Source organism: Pteronotus mesoamericanus, unplaced genomic scaffold, assembly GCF_021234165.1.
Source record: "Pteronotus mesoamericanus isolate MK-2021 breed Mesoamerican mustached bat unplaced genomic scaffold, CSHL_Meso_final scaffold_54, whole genome shotgun sequence".
In the NCBI taxonomy this organism is placed as follows: domain Eukaryota; kingdom Metazoa; phylum Chordata; class Mammalia; order Chiroptera; family Mormoopidae; genus Pteronotus; species Pteronotus mesoamericanus.
Window position 1 is genome coordinate 1,638,112 of NW_026555321.1, and position 23,523 is coordinate 1,661,634.

The 23,523-nt window shown below is 41.8% G+C and overlaps 1 protein-coding gene across 1 annotated transcript in view; it reads left to right on the forward strand.

Annotated features, from left to right (window-relative positions):
• The window catches only part of SCN11A (sodium voltage-gated channel alpha subunit 11), a 70,099-nt gene that overhangs the window by 29,774 nt on the left and 16,802 nt on the right, over positions 1-23,523 (forward strand). Inside the window, exons 13-20 of the mRNA XM_054595501.1 lie at positions 2,834-2,995; positions 4,924-5,292; positions 7,620-8,051; positions 14,111-14,221; positions 14,973-15,087; positions 17,055-17,209; positions 20,191-20,364; positions 23,343-23,444. Of these exons, the coding sequence (XP_054451476.1) occupies positions 2,834-2,995; positions 4,924-5,292; positions 7,620-8,051; positions 14,111-14,221; positions 14,973-15,087; positions 17,055-17,209; positions 20,191-20,364; positions 23,343-23,444 (1,620 nt within the window). The remainder of the gene's footprint in view (positions 1-2,833; positions 2,996-4,923; positions 5,293-7,619; positions 8,052-14,110; positions 14,222-14,972; positions 15,088-17,054; positions 17,210-20,190; positions 20,365-23,342; positions 23,445-23,523) is intronic.

Here is a 23,523-nt window from a genome sequence, read left to right on the forward strand (position 1 = left end):
GAAACAACAAATAATTACCCAATGAATATTCTACCCTAATTAATTAATGAGTTAACGGACTAAAAATCTTACCAGAATGTCTAGTCCTTTCTTCTTAAAGCTTTGTTTAATTTTTCCAATTGAAAAAGCAATACATGCTTTTAAAAAAATTTCAAAAACAAGGGAAAATACAAAGAAACTCATTTCCTATGATCTTACTAGCAAAGATAATCATTTTTAGCATTGCTGAATATTTCCAGGCAGGATGGATGGATGCAAGCATGCGTGTATTTTTTAATTTTTTTTTTTTTACATTGATGAAAATCTGCTGTACTATTGAGCCAGGAGTTGGTTTACAGAGCAACTTCCATGCATCAAGTTTAGGATGGTGTAGAACTGGAGACAGGTACTTCTCACCTTCAGTCCCACATCCCTCCCAGGAAGAACAGGGCTACAATGAGACTAAAGTACAAGGCCAGAATGGTTCTCCTTACAGACAATCTGTGTCTAAGTTCCTTTTCCCACACTGCCTTTGGGAAGAGGTGCCCTGTGGATGTGCATGGATCAGATTAGATTCCATGCTGCATGATAAACCTAACACACACAGTAGCTTCTGATACATGAGGTCTTCTGGGCTCCAGTGTATTCAGCTATCTCCTGCTCAGGTATTCCAAAAATGGGCTGATGGTGTTGTTTCACTTGGAAGCAGAGTGCTGTACCTTCACAGTTTTGCTTCCTGCCTTAACAGAGTCAGCAGACCCGTCTTTCAGCACCTCCTGGTGGTTAGAGCTTTGGCTAAATTCCAGAGAATATCCGAAGAACCCAGAGTCATACCCCTGGGCAGGGCTTTGAATTTGCAAAGATGGTCTGTCCATCACTTCATCAGCTTGTACAACTGTGGGAAATGACAAAAGCGCCCCTCCCCAATTTCCCACTGATGAGGCATCCTAAATGTAGAGATGAAGCTGCATGTTGCAGTCAGAAGGTGGCTAATTAAGTGACTTTCTCCTTCCCTCTCTCCAGAGGCAGAAGGAAACACAGGGACATTGTTGGTGTCCCTGAGGGCATAGGCAGCAGCTGCACCCAACTCCTGAAAACTGATGAGAAACATGGAGAGCTGACCACCTAGCCTGTGCTTCCACTCCCTGTGTACCATTCTCTAGACGCACAGACAAGGGTGGCAGCCATTCCACCACTATGCCTTTATGTGTTAATGGAGGGAAGCCTGGGAGCCTCAAGTTCTCAAAGAACACGTCCAAGTTTCCCTCCTCTGATGGGTGGACCAGGATTGAGCTGGCCTTTGGAGTTCTATGGGATTGGACTTGGAAATGGACTCTCTAGGCTTCAGGATTGATTGCATCAGGGGAGTGCATTGAGTGCATAAGAAGCTACAAACAGCAATGGAATTGGATCGCAAAATCAATGGTCCCAAGGCATCAGGGATACTGTAGAGCTAGACACCTAAAGCCTGAAAGAGACAAGAGGAAGAGAAATGTGTCAAAAGGGGGCAGGGATCAGTCCAGCACAATAAACTAGAACAGGCAACACTGCCTGCCTTTAGGCACTGGGTGTGGCATTGGCCACTGGTAGGCAGCACTACTTACAGGGAAAAGATAGGGATAAGCTTTGAATTTTATTTGCCACCTTGATTTCTTTTTATTCGCCTATTGTTGATTTCTATTTGCCTATCCTTTTATTTTAACTTATGTCATTTTATTTTAGGGATTTAAAAAATAAATATGAGGTAATTGAATTATTTATAAAAAAACAGATTATCTGTTACTTTTAGTAGGGAGATCTAATCATTAATGGGTGGTTTTTCTTTTCCAGAATTGTAGAGGAGAGTCTTTTAACTGACAACATTTTTAAAGGCTTTTACCCTTCTTATTGTATATTTCCTTATGATTTCCATACTATGGTTTTTCTCATTTTTATTTGTGTATGTGTGAGAGAGAGAGAGGGTAAGAGAGAGAGGGAGAGAATGTGTTATTTGCTGTGAGGATATGCTTTGATTTATCTTCTTCAGAGCTATAGAACATAGATTTGGTTTTGAATTTAGCTACTACTTATTCTACATTTTGCAAGTTTCTTAAGTCTGTATTTACCTAGTTATAAAAAACAAGACAAAGATTGTTTTTGTCCATGGACAAGACATAATTTAGTAACTCTCCTTTTTCAATCTTTGTTTTTTTTTGTTTTTTTTTGTTTTTGTTTTTTTTTTGTTTTTTTCTGGTGTGAAAAACCCTATATTCTGAGTGAGTTTCTAGGATTACATTCCAGCTCACTGATCCTTTTGGCCATAATCAGTCTACAGTTCACCCTCTGAGTGAGTGCCTCGGAGACACTTTCCTGTCCCTCGTGATGTTTTTAGTTCTCTGCTCTGGGCCCCTTTTAAATTTTTTTTTTCTCTCTGATTAAGGTGTTAAGATTGAGTGATTAGGTGAACCCCTCCTGGATTCTGGTTTATGGAGAATATTTATTAAATAGAATATCTATTTATCTGTAATTTTTAGAGCTGTTGTTTCCCCTTTTGGAGTTTTTCTTGGTATTTTAAAGAATTCAGAAGAATTGATCGACGCTTCCTATCATTCTTCCAGCTACCAAGAAACCAGCCTTGCTTGTTTTCAACAGAATAAGAAATATTTTTTTTCTCCATCCTGCGATGTCTGTGAGCTCTGTAACTTTGGACTGAGCACTGTGGAAGGGAGTGAGGTTCCTGCTAGAGCAGTTACATGTTTCTTTTTCATGAACGCATTTTATTTCTCTGTAACTTCTGTAATCCCTTGGACCATTCTTAAAAGTGTGTGCAAAACGAGGTAGCTTCCTTTTCCCACTTTTCTTTGTCTCACTGTAGGTTTTCACTAGCATTTTTATGGCAGAAATGTTTCTAAAGATCATTGCGCTTGATCCCTACCACTACTTTCGCCGAGGCTGGAACATTTTTGACAGCATCGTTGCTCTTTTGAGTCTTGCAGATGTGATCATTAAACAGCCGAATTTCCGTATCTTAAGAGTGGTAAGGCACTTGCTTTCTTATTTTGTTGAATAACTTAGCAGCCAGAACTGAAAAGTGTCTTGAGTGAGGTCAGTGACTAGTTTGGCTTAAACTTGAACTCATCTTGCCTTAACCGGAGAAACCAGAAATGCACCCCTCCTTCCACTTGGGTCTTTCATACTCTTGGGAGTCCCGGGGGTTTTCTCTCAGCTGAACCCCTACTCCCCGCTTCACCCTATCAAGATGATCCTTTACACACCTAGATGTAAAATTGTCTTATGGTGTCGGAACTCTGCTCTTTGCTTTGTGTGTGACCCCTCCAGTCCCCACTGAGCTCTGAGCCATGCACCCTCACTTCAGGGCTCACCAAGGGGCTTTGGACTCCAGAGCCCAGGTGGGGGGCGGGTGCTGCCAGCAGGTGCTTTCTCACAAGTCCCTGCTCACGGCTGCCAGTGCCGCATTCCACATGCCGTAGCTATGGGAGGCATTCTGGCTAATTTTGTAGAGTCCCTGGTGTCAGCTGGCACAGGGGAAGCTCAGAGAGGAGGAAAGCACTTCAAGGAGTTTTGTAGTCCAGGGATGATACAAGACAGGCCCGGAAATGGCCATGAGGCAGAGTACCATGTCACCAAGCCCACGAGAGGCATGGATAAAAAGTTCTAGAGCAACACATCTGAGCAGGAAATAGGGAAACCACAAAAGGTGGCCTTTTGCCCTCTTTCAAAGGTTAATTAGTCATGGATAGGATTTCTAAGCCTATAGAATAAGAACATTTGATTCAGTTACCTAAGAAATTGTACATTTTATACTTGGGATGCATTAGGAGAGCATACCACTCAAAGTCAGGCATTATTAGGCTGCTCAGCTAGTTTTATGGGTGCTCAGGTGAGCAAAATTACATTTGTTTTTACTATTGTTTAGGCTTATGATAGCCATACACTTCAGCAAGGAACTCTGGTGTCGTCTACGTAAAAGACCAGAACCACAGTTTCTCCCAACTCCACTCTGAGTAGACTGTGGTGGTCTTTCCCTTGGGACATAAGACTTACTTTACCTGCACTATTTGCACCCCCAAATAGGTGATACTTAACAGGATTGTACTTTGGACTTAAACCATAGTTTACATTGAGAGTGAATATAAGAAATAACCTATGAAGTTAGTTGCTGCCTTTTCTCTAAGGTTATCGTCTCCTAAAACATCTGTAAGCTTTCATGGAGAAGATTTCTCTTTGGAAAAAAGTGTGCACGTTTTGAGTAGCGCATTTCATTTTCTCTCCTGGGTCTAGAACATCCTATGACACTCATCCCTGTCATGTTTAGGTCAGACTCGTGATCTGAATTACTCAGTGTAGGAGTTAGCAGACTTTCTGTGTAAAAAGCCAGATGGTAAATATTTTCAGGCTTACAGGCCATGTCATCTCTGTCAAAACCATTCAGCTTTGTCATCCTAACACAAATGCAGTCGTAGACATTAGAGAATGAGTGAGCTTGGCTGCATTCCAATGAAACTTTACAAACATGGATATTTGAACTTCATACAGTGTTCATGTGTAATAAAATGTCCTTCTCTTGATTATTTCCCAACCATTAAAAAATGTCAAAACGTTCTTACGTCTCAGGTCATAAAAAAGCAGGCAACGGGATGGATTTGGCCTACAGGCCTGAGTTTTTGACCTCTGAGATGTATTTTATATAACAAGCATATATGCTCAACTCCATCACTATGACCTCAAAGTCTTTATCATTTAAAAGTAATTAGAACAAAATATTTTCATTTTTAAAACAAAAAGTAGATGCAGGTGAGTGTTAGATAGGGATATGGAGTTGGTGACACATTTAGTATGGATGTGACTTTGATTGGGAGCATGTCATTTGTTTTGTGGTTGAACAGATAGAATTTGTCATTAACTGGCTTTTCTTCCATTTTTGTTCATTGTCTGTTTCTACAGCTGAGGGTCTTCAAGTTAGCCAAATCTTGGCCAACTTTAAATACGCTGATTAAGATTATAGGCCACTCCGTCGGAGCCCTTGGAAACCTGACTGTGGTCCTGGCCATCGTGGTCTTTATTTTCTCGGTAGTTGGCATGCGGCTGTTTGGCTCTCAGTTCTGTCATTTTAAAACAAAAGTAAAATCCTGTGACGCTGAAGGCTCATGTTTACGACGCTGGCACATGGGGGATTTCTTCCACTCCTTTCTGGTGGTATTCCGCATCCTCTGCGGGGAATGGATCGAAAACATGTGGGAATGTATGGAAGAAGCTAATAAGTACATGTGCATTATTGTCTTTGTATTGATCATGGTGATAGGAAAACTTGTGGTGAGTTGTTTTTTTTTTTAAATACTTGAACTACACAAATGCACTAGCTTCTTTGGCAACATTTCACTAGTGAAATTTTTATTCTAAATATAGTGTTATGATGTTATATAATATTAATGATTTGTGTTTGAATTTGGCTTGAGGAAAGTATGATAAGCATGCAACAAAACCTCCTTGTAACATAGTACTTGTGTTGACTGATGCCCCAATAATATTGTACTCTGGTGATTAGTCTAAGGTAATCATACTCTCTTTGCCAGTGATTGCCTGAGGTAGGGGTTTGTGACTTAACCTGGTCAATAAGATGTAAAGGGATGTCCACTGAAGAACGTTTCTTTTCTTTAAAAGAAGAAGAAGATGGAGGAGGAGAAGGAGGAGAAGTAGGAAAGGGGGGGATAAGGAGGAGAAGGAACCGGGGAAAAAATGGCCCTCTTACCTCTTCTGGGCTGTTTTATGACTGTGACCCCAGGCAGAACTGCAAACGTTATGCAGCCATGTGAAGAACCAGCCGAAGACAAAGCTGGCTCTGAGGCAGGTATAGTGGAAGGTGGAACACACCTATCCTCATGTTATAATTAGTTTCCTGCTTTATTTTCAAACCTCTGGTTATATTACTTTTCCCTATTGTGTAAGCTGCCTTGAGTATGTGACTTCCAGCTGGAAACATAGACATTTATGGAGAGCCTAATTATGGGTCCATGAGTGAGGGTATGAAGAGACAGGAGATACACAAGGATACCCAAGCACAAGATCTTCAGAATTAAGTTGGGGCTATGGTGCCAACAGAATTAGGTGTCTGCACATGGTAATTTTATCCAAAACATCAATTCAAAAGAACCTATGCACCCCAGTGTTCATAGCAGCACAATTTATAATAGCCAAGTGCTAGAAGCAACCTAAGTGCCCATGAGTAAATGAGTGGATCAAAAAACTATGGTACATTTACACAATGGAATACTACGCAGCTGACAGAAAAAAAGAAAGAGCTGCTACCCTTTGTGACAGCATGGATGGAACTGGAGAGCATTATGCTAAGCAAAATAAGCCAGGGGGTGAAAGACAAATACCATATGATCTCACCTATAAGTAGAACCTAATCAACAAAATAAACAAGCAAGAAAAATATAGCCAGCAACATTGAAAGAAAAAACAAACCAACAGTAATGAGAGGGGAGGAGGGAAAGGGGTAATGGGCAAAAGGAGGGGAAGGGTCAAGTCAAGGAATATGTATAAAGGACCCATGAACAAAGCCAAACTGGGGAAAACTTGAGGGTGGGAGGTGGGAGTGGGTGGGGCAGGGCAAAGCGATGGTGGGAAAATGGATACAAACGTATTTGAACAATAAAAAAATTTTAAAAAAATTTAAATCATAAAAAAGAACCTAGTGAGAGGTATAGATAGTAAGTGATACAAAAGTTCCGAAGAGCAGAATACCACTAATGGGAGTAGGAAGGGACCATTAAGAAAGGCTTTGTGTAAGCTATTGTACTTGAGAATGGCACTTAAGAGTCAAGGGAGACTTAACAGATAGAGGAAAGCTTGAGCAAAGATCCAAAGTTGGGAATTCTCATGTTGAAGCTGAAGAAGATTGACTAGACCTATTCATACCCACAATACCCTTCTCCCCAAAGACTGTATATTTTTGAGCTGGTGAGAGCCACAAACAAGAGTTTTAGGAGGTAAAGATGATGAATTAGGAGTAAGCAAAAATCCTAAGGAGAGAACCGTGGAGATAATCTGAATTTAAAGTGATATGTGCTTCAACAGAAGAGTTATAGATTTGATTCAAACCCCTCTGGCTCTGTGCCAATACCTCATTGCAGTTTGGGCAGCGGGACCTAATCAGCCTGCACAAAGTACACCATCTCTCAAATTCTGCCAGTAGGAGAGGGCCCGCAGTGGTCTTAAACATCAGACCCACATACCTGTGGGCGATGCCAACAAAAATCCAAGCTCACAATTCTGGCTGATTCACAAGGAATATACACACTTGATTATGCCACATGGTCACACCCTTCAAGGGTAAAAGGTTTGGCTTTACCCTTGGCTGGAGTCTACAATATGCGTTGCTTTTATGTAGAAAAGCTAAATTCGGCTGTTTGTACTCTTTTAACGTACATTTTTCTTTTATCTTGCTATCTCTGTTACTCTTCAACCTCCTCTCTTACTTATTTTATAGATGAAATTTCTTGGGAGATAGAAGGATCCAGGACTCTCATTTGACTTTGTTTTGGGTCTTGGGAAAAATTTGTTCTGGAAACCTATGGTATCCTTTCCTTGGTTAAATTTTCCATTCTCCTTGTGCCCACATCCCAACCCCTCCCTAGGTACTGAACCTCTTCATTGCCTTGTTGCTCAATTCCTTCAGCAATGAGGAGAGAGATGGAAACTTGGAAGGAGAGGGCAGGAAAACCAAAGTCCAGTTAGCCCTGGATCGGTTCCACCGGGCTTTTTGTTTTGTGATAAATACCCTGGAGCAATATTGTTGCAAGCGATGCAGGAGGCAAAGCTCACCAAAGCAAAAAAAGGTGGCAGAGGGCTCTTCTGCAGAGAACAAAGACATCATTCCCTTGGTCGCAGAGATAAAAAAGGGCCCAGAGACCTGGGAGGAGTTCGGTGTACTAACTTCTGCACCAAGGCCCTTGAGTGTTGGGCATGCTCAGACTCTGCTGGCGCCACTTGCAGAGGAAGAAGATGATGATGAATTTCTTGATGAAGAAAATGCACAGACTGTCACACAACCTGAGGCTGGAAAACAGGTATGAAAGTTCACACAGAGATTTAATTGTTGTACAGAGGTAGTTTTGCCAGAGGGACACTGGTTGCACTCTGCAGGGACAGTAAAGGCATAATATGTGGTGGCTGCCCCTCAATACCGTGTGCACAGCCCAGGGCTTATTCTAATCATGGTCCTGTACGTGTGGCACAGATGGAGGGGCCCAGAGAGGAGCGACATTAGCGTGGGCTGGGGCAACCTGGGAATCACGTGCCTTTGGTTGAGCCCTAAAAGAATTTGGGTTGGATGAAAGGTGAGGAAAGAGAGTGTGGAAAGTGACGTGATTGGCGTGGAAAAAGAGACAGTGGTAGGAACACACCCGGTCTCTGCGGCGATCAGTGGTGGGGTTCATGGGCGGGTGGTGGTGGGAGATGAGAGCTGTCAACTCCTATGACACGAATATTGCACCTTCGTAGTTGCCCCATGGGTAGGTCTCAGGTGTTCTCGTCTGTTTTTTCTTTTTTTCTCTCCATAGTCTTTTTCTTTGCCTTTCAGTTTTGGTGGTTTCTATGGAGATATCCTCAAGCTCATAGATTCCTTCCTTAGCTGTGTCCAGTCTACTAACAAGCCAATGAACGGCATTCCTCATTTTTGTTACAATGTTTTTGACCTCTAGCATTTCTTTTTTTTTTTTCTTTCTTAGAATTTCCATCTCTCTGATTAAATTGTCTGTGTGTTCACGCGTGCTGTCTACTTTATCCATTAGAGCCTTCAGCACTTTAATCATGTTGTTTTAAATTCCAGGTCTGATTAATTCAAACACCTTTGCCATATTGGGACTGGTTCTTATGCCTGCTCTGTCTCTTCAAACTATACTTTTTACCTTTTAGAATGCCTTGTAATTTTTTTCTTCATAGTTGGACATGATGTGCTGGGCAGATGGAACTGCTGTAAATAGGCCTTTAGTTATGTGTTAGTGAGGTGTGGGTGAACAGAAGAGTTTTATTAGAGAGGGGAAGAGAAAGGGAAAAATTCACAAATATGTGGAAATTAAATGAAAAATTCTTAAATAAACAATAAGTCAAGTAAGAAATCACAAAAAATTAAAATACTTAAAGATAAATGGAAATGAAAATATAATATACCAAAACTTGTTGGATGCAGTTGGATTCTCTCCCTCCTCTTCTCTGTCTCCGTGCATTATGATTAGGTCTCAGTCTTCTAGCGAGCCTTTGCCTCAGGACCCTGCGCTTCACTATGCTTCTCAGTCCCCCCTCCCCTTAGGTGGGTCAGAATGGCCAGAGTGAGCTGGAGTTGGGTATTTCCCTCCTTCCACATGGAAATCTAGAACTGGCTGCAACTGGGTATTTCCCTTCACCCAGGTCAGTAGGGGTCTGATAAAACCCCAGCAGGTAAGGCTCTGGTTTACTAGTTTCACTTGAGGGCAGGTCTTATTAGAAGAACAGGATATTTTCATATATTTCAAAAACAATTTCTACCCTCCGCCTGCCAGAAGCATGAGGGAATTTTTCTCCAGTATTGACTGTGAGAACTTGACAGAGCTCCAAGAGGTAAAACTCAAAAACAGATAGGTCTCCCTGAAGACTTGTCCACACATAGCCTCCAGCAATTGCCCATTGTAGTTCCGGTTTCTCTACCTTGGCACTGGTTCCTATGGAAGTTTTTGCTCCTGGTTTTCTGCTCTGGGAAGTTGTGATTCTCTGTATTTGCATGTCTATCTCTACAATTTGGAGGGTAGCATTTGCCCTGGACCTCACTTCTCTCATGGATCTAAAAAGAGCTCTTTATTTTCCAGTTTGTCCAGCTTTTTGCTTGTTAGGATGGAGTGGAAACCTCCAGGTGTTTTACCTGTCAGACTGGAAACTGGAAGTCTCTGTGGGAAATTTCTCAATTATAAATTCAATCTCTTCGCTTGCTATAGGGCTACTCAGATCTTCTATTCCTTCTGGAGTCTGTTGTGGTAGATTTTTGTATTTCTAGAAATATGTCTGTCTCATTGAAGTTATCTAATTTGTTGACACACAGTTATTGATAGTATTGCCTTATAATCCTTTTGATTTCTGTAAGGTTGATAGTAACATTCCATCCTTCATCCCTAATTTTAGTAATCTGAATCTTGTCACATTTTTCTTTTGGTCAATCTTGTAGACGTTTTGTCAATTTTCTTGACCTTTTAAAATAATCAACTTTTGGTTTTGTTGATTTCATCTATTATTTTATTAATTTTTACTTAGGCTTGAACTTCTTTGCACTGTATTTAAAATTAAATCAGTTCTTTTATGGAGAGCTTCAGAACGCTTGTTTTTTATGGATTGCCTTCCATCTTGAGCAAGCTCTTTTAGCCACTACTCCAGGTACGCAGTGGGGCAGTGCCTCCCACCTTCTCGGCTTCCCTTTCTGCCTGGACCCTCTTCCTTCCAAGCTAGCTGGAATAGGGGTGGTCAGGGCCTCAGCATTCTCAGGCTGCTGAACTTGGAATAGAGCCTCTGTTTGGTGAGTAGGTGCTGGATTGAAAAAGGGAACCCAACATCTTGGCTTCATCCACCAGGGATTTAGCCTCTTCAGCTCAGTGTTACAGGGGCTTGGGAGGGAGAGAGCAGGACCTGGCACAAGTGCCATGGGCTCCTGTTATTATTACTGAATTCTGTAGCTTTTCTTAAATAAATGTTTCTTCATTTGCCGATGCCCTTAGGGCAATTTCCAGGGACTTGAAATGATTTTTAAAAAATATTTTTTACCACTTCTGCTTATTTTCTTGGGGAGTATCTCCACAGAACTCCTTACACTGACATCTAGGAAGTGAAACTCTTTGTATTTTTTTTCATTAAATTCTAAACTTATACATTTTGCAGATACTCCCAGATTATTTTTATATAGCTTTCATTTTTTTCATGAGTAAAATCATCTCCCAGCAGTTAATTTGAGGGTAGGGGAGCAGCTACTTATTTTATGATTGTCTCCTCATACATTTTTGAGTATTAATTTGAAAACTCATCTTTGATAGAAAGATCTGTCACTCTCTTTGCAGCTGAAGTTCTGCGATACCTTCAAGGGACCCTTCTAAGTCATCCATTTCAGAATCAAGTCTTGTATCGCCTACTTAAGATTATTGTCAAATGGTGATACTAAGCAACCAGTGGGTGCCTTTGCTCAGGTTTTATTTCTGAGGCTGTTTTTCCTCCTGCCTCCCTTGGTATAGAGTTTTATATAATCATATTTTTAAGTATTGGCCACAGCTTCTGTTGGCTTTCTGTGTTAAGGGCGAGAACTTCAGCCCAGCCCAGTTTTAAGCCTCAGACATAGCTGTGGTTCTCTTCCTCACATGGGACAGTTTTAGCCACCATTACCTACTATATACTTTAAATTGTTACTACTCTGTATTTCTGTTCTGTGTCCGGTCCCTAGATATATTTACCTGTTTTTGTGTGTGTTAATTTGTGTGTCTGTGTATGTTATTGTATGTGTTAAAAAGGGAGACGTGTTCATGAGTTTATGCTGTCAGGTTCACAGGAACCCTTACGCAGATTTTTGGATAAAACCCTCACCTAAGGTGCAACTTCACATATCCTTTTTTGAATATCTCTGCAAATCACCAGACAAAATATATTTTTATTTGTTTACACTTATATCTTATACATTTTCATTTTTTCTTTTATGCCTTTTTTTCTATTTTGTTAAGCCAACCCTTTGTACACCAAAGAATAAAAAAATTATTTTCCAAATTTTTCTTCTTTTTTTTAAAGTGTATTTTACTGATTATACTATTACAGTTGTCTCATTTTTTTCTCCCTTTTATTCCCCTCCACCCGCCACCTTCCCTCCCATCAGCATTCCCTACCCCTGAGGTCATGTCCATGGGTCATACATATAAGTTCTTTGGCTTCTCCATTTCCTATACTTTTCCTAACCTCCCCTGTCTATTTTGTGCTTAACATTTATGCTTCTTATTCCCTGTACATTTTCTCCCATTCTTCCCCAACTCCCTCCCTGCTGATAACCCTCCATGTGATCTCCATTTCTGTGATTCTGTTCCTGTTCTAATTGTTTGCTTAGTTGTTTCTGTTTTTTAGATTCAGTTGTTGATAATTGTGAGTTTGTTGTCATTTTACTCTTCATAGTTTTGATCTTCTTTTTCTTAGATAAGTCCCTTTAACATTTCATATAATAAGAGCTTGGTGATTATGAACTCCTTTAACTTTTCCTTATCTGGGAAGCACTTTATCTGCCCTTCCAGTCTAAATGATAGCTTTGCTGGATAGAATCATCTTGGATGTAGGCCCTTGTCTTTCATGACTTTGAATACTTCTTTCCAGCCCCTTCTTGCCTAAAAAGTTTCTTTTGAGAAATCAGCTGATAGTCTTATGGGAACTCTTTTCTGGGTAACTCTTCTTTTCTCTTGCTGCTTTTAAGATTCTCTCCTTATCTTTAATCCTGGGCAATTTAATTATGATGCATCTTGGGGTGTTCCTCCTTAGGTCCAATTTCTCTGGGACTCTCTGAGCTTCCTAGACTTCCTGGAAGTCTCTTTCCTTTGCCAGATTAGGGAGTTCTCCTTCCTTATTTTTTCAAATAAGTTTTCAATTTCTTTCTCTTCTTCTCCTTCTGGCTCCCCTATGATTTGCATGTTAGAACATTTAATGTTGTCCCAGAGGTTCCTAAGCCTCTCCTTATATTTTTTTTTTAATTCTTGTTTCTCCATTTTGTTCCTGTTGAATGTTTATTTCTTCCTTCTGTTCCAGATCACTGAGTTGAGTCCCAGTTTCCTTTGCTTCACTGTTGGTTCCCTGTATAATCTTTCTCTATTTCACTTTGCATAGCCTTCACTTTTTCCTCTATTTTGTGTCTGTACTCCACCGTTTCTTTGAGCATCTGATTACCAGGGTTTTGAACTCTGCATCTGATAGGTTGGCTATCTCCTTCTTGCTTAGTTTTATTTTTGGAGCTTTGATCTGTCTTTCATTTGGGCCATATTTCTCTGTCTCAGGTGCATCTTTTATGTTGTAAGGGGTGGAGCCATAGGTATTCGCCAGGGTGGAGCACGCTGCATCGTGGTGCTGTATGTGGGGGGAGGGGTCAGAGAGGGAACAATGCTGCTTGCTCGGCTCTCACCCCATTTTCAGCCACTTCCCTTGCTACCCACAAGCAAATTGGGCCCTTCTAGTGCTGATTCCTGAGTGGGTGGGTTTGTGTACATTCAAGGACCCCATGGATCTCTCCAACAAACTCTCCTGTGAGGATGGAGTTTCTCCCATCAATACATCTCCCACAGTTTTACAGCCAGAGGTTTTGAGGCATTAGTTTCCAATGCTGGGACCCTGGATCGCGCGGTCTGCCTTGCTCCCCAGTTGTTCCTTCTGGTTTATCCACAAGGGAATACGGGACCGCTGGTGCCAGCAGCTGCCTCACCTCCTTGGTCTGCTGCCTTGCCCGACATCCTCTCCTCCCAGCAGCCCATTTCTGCCCCTCCAACCAGTCTAGATGAATGTTTCTTCTTTAACTCTTTGGTTGTTGGACTTCCATACCGTTAGATTTTCTGGCAGTTCTGGTTGTTTTTTGTTTTTTAATTTGTTGTTGTCCTTCTTCAGTTGCATGAAAAAGCAAAGTGTGTCTACCTATGCCTCCATCTTGGCTACCAAATTTTTCTCCTGACATCTTTACTCACCTATTTTTTACATCAAATTATGAATTTTATTTTTACTATATTCTGGTGTTTTATTAATTTTTCAGGGGTAGCTAATTATACCAGTACTATTTATTAAACAATTTATTTTTTAACTACTGAATTGAAAGGATACAATATGTTTTACCTCTGCGGTTTTTTTGATGAATTTTGTACCAGAACCATATTCTTTTGATCATATGACTTCTGAGTAAATCTTGTTACCTGTTTCCTATACTCATTTCCCCAGATTTGTTTTTGGTTGAGTTTTTCTAGGAGCAGTTTTAAAAACTAGGAAGAAAAGAGTATTAATGACAAAATGTTTATGACAAACAGAAAACCAAAGAGAATTCAAACTTGTTTCATCTCAAGTGAGATTTCCAGGAGGAATATTAATTCTACTCTGGGCTTCTCTGTGTCAGGTCTATGAGCTCCATCAGGAGGCCAAGTCCTCCAGCCCAAGAATTCAAAGTGTGGAAATTGAAGTGTTACCTGAAGATGCTGCTTATCTGTCAGCACAGAATCCCCGAAAGGTAATTTTCCCAGGGTATTTCCAGAAGGAACTTGTGGTATGATCATCCATATACCTTTTCCAAGACAGGCACTATGGAAAATATCAAGATTAGTGCAGAGAAAACTTCTGTAGTTACATCTTAAGCAAAGGTCTATACCAAAGTTTCCCAATCTCTCCACAGTAACATTTGGGGCAGGATAATTCTTTGTGGTAGTGTGCTGTGCTGTGTATTTTAGGATGTTTTGCAGCATCCTTGGCCTCTACACACTGGATTGCAGTAGCATCCCCCAGTTATGGAATTCAAAAGTGTCTTTAGACATTGCTACAGTATCTCCAGGAGAGAAAAATCATTGAGAACCACTGGTGTAGGCCTATTATTCCAGAAGTTGAAATAGTTGAATATTGTATATTACAGTCTCAGTAAAGTAACCTTCTCCCCATCACCTATTTTCCCTATTTGGGGTTAGGCAGCTGATCAGGGATATGATTTGAAGGGAGAAAAATGTTGAGATACTATGTCTTTATACTCCTTCCCTTTTCTTCACTAGGGGAGAACAATTAGAGAATTCTCTCCTGAAGTCAGGGCTTGGCAGAGCACTTAGAAAGACCCAAACAAGAGGGATACTTTCTTGGTGCCCCTTATACCTAGAAGACTTTACCTAATTAGTTTCATACCTAAAAAGTCATACTTTTTATGAGATATTAGGTACTAACACAGTAAGAGAGGGTGTGGATAAATGATTCTCCCTTTCCTTTGTTCTGATGTGCAGAAGTCTGATTCTATCAGTGTGCTCTCAGAATGTAGCACCATTGATCTGCAGGATCCCTTTAGGTGGGTACCTGAAAGTATTCCCCAAAAGGAACTAGACAGATGTTTTCCCAAAGGTAAGTGGCAGTATTACTGCATCCACTTCAAAGAATATTTTGATGGGATTCTGTTATTCTTTGCAGCTCTGTGGTTTTGATATATGCCTTCTTTCTATTTCTGCTGGAGACAAAATTGAAGAGAGGTCACTCAGAGATTTTGGGGTCATTTATCAGGGCCAGATGAAGGGGATTTCAGGATATTCTTGATCTGGGTAGGCTCAGAGACCAACAACCAGGGTAAAAACTCCAGTAAACTTTACTAGAAAGCCCACCGAGCCAATATGCCTGCCACTTTATATAGTCCCTAGTACATCAACTGTCAGAATATATTAATACTTGAATCATTGACCAAGAGAACTTGACTGTAAGTTTAGGGCTGACTAGAACCCCTGCTAGGCCTTCAACTCATCTCTTAAGATTCTTCTCTGGAAGCAGAACAGCATTGTAGTTAAGATCTTTGTCTCCGGAGCCAGGGTGTCTGAGCTCAAATTCTGGCCCCTCCATTTACTAGCTTGTAACTTTTAATTTCATTAGCCTCTCTATTCATCATTTATAAAATGAGTATAACAATAGTACCTGCTGCAAAGTGTTGTTGTGGATATGAAATGAATGAATGTAAATCACTTAGAAGAGTGTCTGGCATATAATAAGCAATCAATAAATGCACCACTTCCTGATTTCTTGAGGGATGTAGTGGTTCCTGCTTATGTGCCTTCATGATTTCCTATATTCACTGAGGGGAGTTTATTTGTGTCTGTTACCTCCATGAGACTCTTAAAAAAAAACAAACCAGTAACTTAGTCAATATTGTATTTCTAGAGTGAGAATAGAAGCTGGCCCAGATTATGGGTTCAACAAATGTTGCTAAGTACATAAGTAAGTAACTTAACAAATGAATAACTGAATCTAAAAATTTAAAAATTCTCCATAAGTTTGAGACTAAACTGGGTTCAGAAAGAACACTGAGAATGAGTTTTAGACTCATTCCAGGCTTTTTGACAGCACTGAAACTGCCCATGGGGTCAGAGGTCAGGCTAGGGATAGATTACTATTCACCTGACTTACATTTAGACTTGAGGTGTGGGCAGGATGTCAGCAGTGGAGATGGAGGCAAAAGAGGGGGAGGGCCCTGGAAGGAGGGAGGAGTAGGATAAGAGAAACTTACAGGAAAGTTAATTTATTGATGTTCTGAAAGATGTAGGGAGGTAAGGGGCAGACTGAGGAGACCTCACAGTGATTTAGGAAGATCATGAGAAAAGGAGTGGAATCTTGTAACCGCCATGAAATAAGCAACCACAGAATTTAGCAGGAGAGTTGGAGGAAAGGGTGATGTAACTCATGCAAAAGGGGTGTGTGTGTTGGGACCAAATGCTCAGCTATTTGTAAGTATCTTGACAATTGATCAAATTCTTTCATGGGTGGTTGGCAAAGCCTGTATCCATCCCTACCTCATTCCCTGCAGTCCTTGGGACACTGTTTACTATCACCAAACACACTGCTGCATAACAAACAACCACAAAATCTCAATAGCACACAACAGTAAATATGATTCAGCTCATTATGCCAGTTGTCTCTGCTGATCTTGGCTTGCTTTATTCATGTGAGTGGTACTGACTGGGAGTCAGCTGATCTAGCCTCGGTTTAACTGTGCATCTTGGTTCCTGTAACATGTCTATCCACTTCCTGGAACCAGTGGGCTGGTCTGAATACAGCTTTCTTAGGGACATTGTGCAGGAGAACAAGTGGAAACATGCAAGGCCTCTTAAAGTCTTGGCTCCAAACTGGCTCACTCTGCTCTATTGGCCAAATCAAGTAACATGGCTGAGCCCAGACCCAAAGGGCTGGAAAAAGACTCTACCTCTTTAGTGGGAGGAATTGCAAAAATCACATGGTAAGGGGCATGTGTACGCAGATGAGTAAAGAGTTGGGCTATTGATGTAATTTACTACAGACTCTATGACAGTGCTACTGCTCATTCCTCTCAGGCTTGTGTCGCTGCTTCCCATGCTGTGCTGTGAACAGGAGAAAGTCCCCCTGGATCATTTGGTGGAACCTGCGGAAAACCTGCTACCAAATAGTGAAACACAGCTGGTTTGAGAGCTTTATTATCTTTGTGATTCTGCTGAGCAGTGGAGCATTGGTAAATTATCCTGTCTTGTGGGGACATTGGGAAGCAAGGCAGCTGGGAGAGCTGCATTCTGCCTTTGCCCCTCACGGGGCTGTCAGGGAGAATAGGCAGGAGTGGGAGCTTTACTGCTGGATCTCTGGGTCTTTACTCCTGGAGTCACGCTTCCAGGGGAAAGCCCTAAGCCAAAGGCACTTTACCCATAGCGAAACAGGACCCAGACCAGCGCTCTAAAATGACTCCCGAGGTCTGGCCTTTGACCCCAGGTATGTCTATTGGTCTTGGAAGATTTCTAGACATTTTCACAGCATCCTACCTGTTTCCTCCTTTAGACAGCAGTGCTCCTCCCCTCTCTTTTCCTGAGGACCATAATGCTGCTTTCTAAAAGGTAAACTATTATGAGAAGGCTACAGGGACCAGATTAGGATATAGTAAGTTGTCTTGGTGTTTTCCATCACTTAATCCCTTGAGAGGAGAGACAAAGAGATGCTGCTTTATGCGCATGACAGATCCTTCCAAATCGAGTGTGGTAGGCCCCAGCGAGGTTTGGAAAGTACCGAATGCATCGGTCTCCATAGCCACATGATCATAAACTCTTTTTTGCTCTCTCTTCTCACCTTTTGGTCCTTCCTGTCTCCTCTTCACTTGCCCCTTTGCTTTTATTACCTCTCTCTCTCTCACTCTCCCTTTATATCTTGTGTCACCCCTTAAAATGATTATAATATAGAACTAAGTTTTCTTACTGTTTGTTATGTCAAGTGAATGGAGCCCTGGGTTCCTCCTTTCTGATTTAGAGTCAGAACATTTTGCAGTAAGTTGCTAGCAAATAGAAGGGGACTAGGAAATATCTCTTGCCTCTTTACCCCTGACTTTCTGGTTAGTGCTTTACTCTGTGTGACCTCTAGGTGAAAGGAGATGAGAATGCACTGGGGCCCTTCAGAGCCTGTGACCAACAGACATCCTCATTTATATACTTACTGCGATGTCAATTATTCGCAACTCTCTCCAAAACTATCCAAGAGGATGTCCATGATTAATTTTTATTAATAATCCTTAGCCTTTGGTTCCCTGTTGTCTTCTGGTGATTACACTTTCACTGGCTCTCTACTCTTATTTCAGTGGTAGGGGTTTTTCATTAACTCCATAAATGGTACGTGGTGTACACCAAGCCTTGTGCTAGTCAGTGGGAAAGCAGGGGTGTTGTCCAAAGGCCACAGACACATACCCTGTGGCACCATCTGAGAAAGGGAAGTAGCAGAGGGCACACAGTTCTCCTACTTTCTCAACTGTCTTCAGCTGAGGCAAGTGTAGGCTGGGCAGAGTGAGACTGAATGCACAATGCAGAGGATTCCAGGGGAGGGATCCAGCCCGTTTCACTATGCATTTTTGTAGAGAAATAGAGAAAAGAAACGTCTCATTGATTGCCGTTGCCTATGCTGTATGGACCAACAGCCTTAGTTATTACATGGAAGCTTGTTAAAAATGCAGTCTTGAGCTCATCCTGCTAAATCAGAACCTAGATGATTTGGGGCTCATTAGGATTTGAAAGCTCTGGTCGGGGAAACTATGTAATAATGGGAGCTTCCTGGGTTAGTAAGTGGCCTCATTATAATGTGGGAGCCTCCAAAAAGCAGTTGCTAATATCAGCTTGCTCTTCCACTGAGCTAACTCAGATCTGCTGAGCCAGCTTGTTGCTAAGTTTCCAAAATGAGTGAGAAAATGAGCTTCCAATGCCATTCAGGTTTGTTTCTTTTCAAGAGGCGAACACATGGACAAGTCCCTTACTTCTACGAACTTGGAGACTAGTAGCAAAGACAGATGGAGCTCAGGCAATCATAGGCCAGGACCACGGCGATACATTTAGAGAAGCAATGGGGGCCATGGGTCCGTGTAAGGTGGCCGCTAGCCCAGTCTTGGTGGAAGAAAGAGAGTTTCCTATAGAAAAGACAGTTAATCTGAGATCGGAGGGCTGACAAGGAGCCAGTGGGGCAGAGGCAGAAGCAGAAGTACAAGGCCTTCTTTAGCCAAGCCCACTTGGGAGCTAGAAGTGAGGCTGACTCTTTCGCATTCTTTTTCCCCAGGGCCATGGAGCTGTGGGATCGCCTCAGTCCCCAAAAGCAGGGCTGATTTCTTTCTTGCCTTTATGTCTTGGCAGGTTTAGAGTCAGGGCCCCTTCTCTCCTTTCTCTCATCCTCGGTAACACTGTACAGACCAAAAGGACAGTGTGCATCCTAGTTCTGTAGATCCTGAAGAATCACACATATCCTTTGGGTGAAGGAAATATTTGTATGTAGCATGAAAAAGAGTCTCTCTGGAGGCTAGAAGGTCTCATTTTCATAGGCACGCTTCATGTTTACTATTCAAAGTAATTTACGCTGGGAGCTCTAGCCCATAGCTTCTCAAAGTTCTGCATGTCATGGTGCAGGAACAGAATGGTCACATGTGTAGGGAGCACTGGGGCAAAGAGGGAAGGCTGTTTGTAGTAGGAGATGATGGGCCTCAGGATGGGCTGTATCTAGAGTATGGACTAAGGTGTTTACATGTTATAATCAACCGAGAGCCACTGAATAGAGTCACTAAGGTAACTAGGAGGATAAAAAGATGGTGTGTATGCCACTAAGTGGTTCTAGAAAAGTTGTCAGGGTATTGTTGGCAAGAGCTGAAAGGATTAGGAACACCAGGAAGTAGTGGGGTGGTTTGTTAGGGAGACGTTCTTATATTCCAGGGGCCAGTGATGAGAGCCTGGGGAACGTAGTGGCAACGGAAGTCTAGAAATAGGATTTTGCTTCTTCCAGTTTTACTTAAGGAATTGATTCCACTGGAAAAACTCAGCCTTAATACCTGTTGAGCAAAACTTATTACCAAGAGAGATACTAATTTATCATACATATTTTTTGGAAGGAAGCACAAATAAGGAAGGAAAAGAAAATATGAAGTCAGCAAGGAGACCTATGCAAATATTCAGCCTGGCCTATAGCTATGTCTTATCATTTCAGATGTTTGAAGATATTAACCTTCAAGATCAACCCAAAATCAAAGAATTACTTAAATTTACTGACAATGTTTTCACACACATTTTTATCCTGGAGATGGTTCTGAAATGGGTGGCCTTTGGCTTTGGGAAGTATTTCACCAGCGCCTGGTGCTGGCTCGATTTCATCATCGTGATTGTAAGTTCGCCACCTGTGCCCATGCAGGCGGCGGGGCTGGGGGCTGGGGGCTGGGGGCTGGCGGGTGGGGGTGGGGGAGGGTGTACGATGGGAGCTGCTTTTTTTGTGTGCCTCTCCAAAATAGTTTTCTTCACAGTAGTTGTAAATCATGGTCACTTATCTGTCAGCAGCCTTGCCTTTCCTGGGACCCATTCCTCACACACTGCACTTCATATACGTGTCACCCCAACCCTTCCCTTGATGGCACTTGTCCGCTTCTCTCCATAGTCACTGCTTATGTCTGATGGGGGTCCAAACTAACTTTGAGGAGCCTAGATTTGTCCTCTCTTTTAAACTTTCCATTTCTTTCCAGGACTTTTCCTGAAAGCAGGTCAGCATCCAACAGATGAGGTGACCTCTACTTTGAATACTGAGCAACATAAGAGGATTATTCACACATGTGCTTTCATTTAATCTACACAAATGCGTTCTGAGTTAAGCAGAGTTATACATCACTTAGCACATTATGGAAAAAGAACCCTAAAGATCACACAACCAGCAACTTGTTTCAGGTGAAACTGGCATTCACACCTTGGTCTATATGCCACTGAGCCCGGTAATAGTGAGAGTGGATCACATTTTTCGAGTGCTTTCTCTGTGCCACGTACTCTGCCATATGCTTCATACGCAGCCTGTCTGTTAGTTATCACAGTCACTCCATGTGGTAGGGGTACTATTATTTTTCCCGTACACATAGGAAGGAACTGAGTTATAGAGAGGCTCAGAAATATGTTCAGGATTGCCTGGGTGGGAGCGGTGAAGGTGAGATTCAAACCTGGTGAGTCTCACTCCAAAGCCCTTGATGATTTTAATATTTGTATCCCTTTGACCGTGATCGGGTTAGTTAGACTTCTGTCCATGCTATTTAAAGAAGTAGAGCCCCAGCCTTGAGAGTGTGGCTCCATTGGTTGGGCATTATCCCACAAAGCAAAAGGTCGCATGTTCGATTCCTGGTCAGGGCACACGCCTAGGTTGTGGGTTTGATCCCCGGTTGGGGCATGTGCGAGAGGCAACCGATCAATGTTTCTCTCTCACATCAGTATTTCTCTCTCTCTTTTTCTCTCTCCCTTCTTCTCTCTCTAAAGTCAATAATCATATCCTTGGGTGGGGATTTTAAGAATTACCAAAGAAGTAGATAGGACAAATGCATAAGCATAAGCCATGCAGTCAGCACACCCCACTGAAGAACCATAATTTTGTTGGTGGATACAAGTAGGCCATGTAGTGCAGCCACCAGTGTCATAGGACCTCCAACAGGAACATCCACAGGTCGGTCCTGTAGCTCTCTGTCAGTGTCCAGAGTACGAATCACTCTGCACCAGTTACCTCATTAGATTATAGTGAAGAACCCATAAGACAGTGGGCAGGTTATTTGTATCTCCATTCTAGGGACCTGGGGTTTACCGGCCTGAACTTAGAAGATGGACCCTGAAGCTACCTTGGCAGCTTGCTTTCTGTATAACCTTAAGCAAAGTGCTTAAGCTTTTGACATCAGTTTTCATATGGATGAAAATGAGTGCGGACTCTAATCGTCCCAACTTGCTCAGATGCAGAAATGGAAAACAAACCTAACAATAACCATTTAAAATATCAAAACAGGAATCCAATACTACACTGTCATAAAAAGGGCACCCGGCTCAGGTGGTTTTACAGACAAGTATTAGTAAACTTCCAAGGAGCAGTGCTACAGACTGAATGTTTATTTCCCCTTCCCCCACCCCCGTTCATATGTGGAAATCTAATCCCCAATCTGTTGGTATTTAGGGCTGATTAGGACATGAGGGCAGAGCCCCCATGAATAGGGTTAGTGATTTTATAAAAGAGACCATACAGGACTTCCTCACCCTTCTACCATGTGAAGACACAGGAAGAAGATACCCGCCGAGGAACCAGGTAGCTGGCCCTCAGCCAGACGCTGGCTCTGCCAGTGCTCTGGGTCTTGGATTTTCCAGCCTCTAGAAATAACAGTCTGCTGTTTATAAACCACGCAGTCTAAGGTATTCTGTTGTAGCAGCCTGAGCTAAGAGAAGCAATTAACCCCGACCTTATTCAAATTGTTACAAAATATAGAAAAAGAGGGGAGGCTTGGAAACTTATTTAATGAGATAAGGATAACCTTGATAACAAGTGAATGGAACAAAAAATGAGTAGAATGAGAAAATAAATAATATTATAATTATATAGCTTTATAAATCCCCAAGAAAGCATGCAATAAATGTGGTCCACCATTGCTGTCATTAACCTTAGTAACATCAGGCAGACCAAGGCATGATTTCAAATTCCACCCGAAACAAGTTGCTGATCCTCTGAGCCTCAGGTTTCTGTGTCTGTAATGTGGTAGGCGACATATAATGCCGCTTCATTCAGAACACTATTGTACAAATTAAATGGGAGAGTGTGAGTGAATAATCCTTTTATGTTGCTTGTGAATCAGGATAATATTAAATGATCTTTATGCTTTTTTTGGCGTAGAAAAATGAGACCACACCATATATATAAATTCAACTGTATCAAAATGATAAATTTTTGTTTTTCTTTTTAACAATACCATAATTATAGTTAAAGATAGGCCAAAGCCTGAAGACAGTATTTACATTACCCATAACAGATCATTAATACCCACAGTATATAGAAACTCCCTACAGCTCAAGAAGAAAAACAACAATGACAAAAAGACAACCGAAGGTAAGAATGGGAGAAGGATGCAAACAGGCAATTTACAGAATTGGAACTTTTGAAACGTGAGTTGCTAATAAATGTATGAATAAATACACACTAGTGATATCACCAGTGAGCACATAAGCACATATTAAAATGAGAGACTTCTTTTTATTTGTCAGATAATGCACCTTTCCTCTCCGAATAAGGGCTGTCAGCCCCACGTTCGCGTCTCTGGGCACCCAGTCAGGTGCACTACCTGGGGCTTCTCTTCCCACCAGGTGTCCGTGACCAGTCTCATCAATTTAAAGGAATTGAAATCCCTCCGGATTCTGCGAGCACTGAGGCCCCTGCGCGCACTGTCCCAGTTTGAAGGAATGAAGGTACATTCTTCAAGTGAAAGAGAGCGCCATTCTTCAGCTGGCAGGGAGAGGTGGCGCTTTCCCCCCCGGAGCTGGGTGG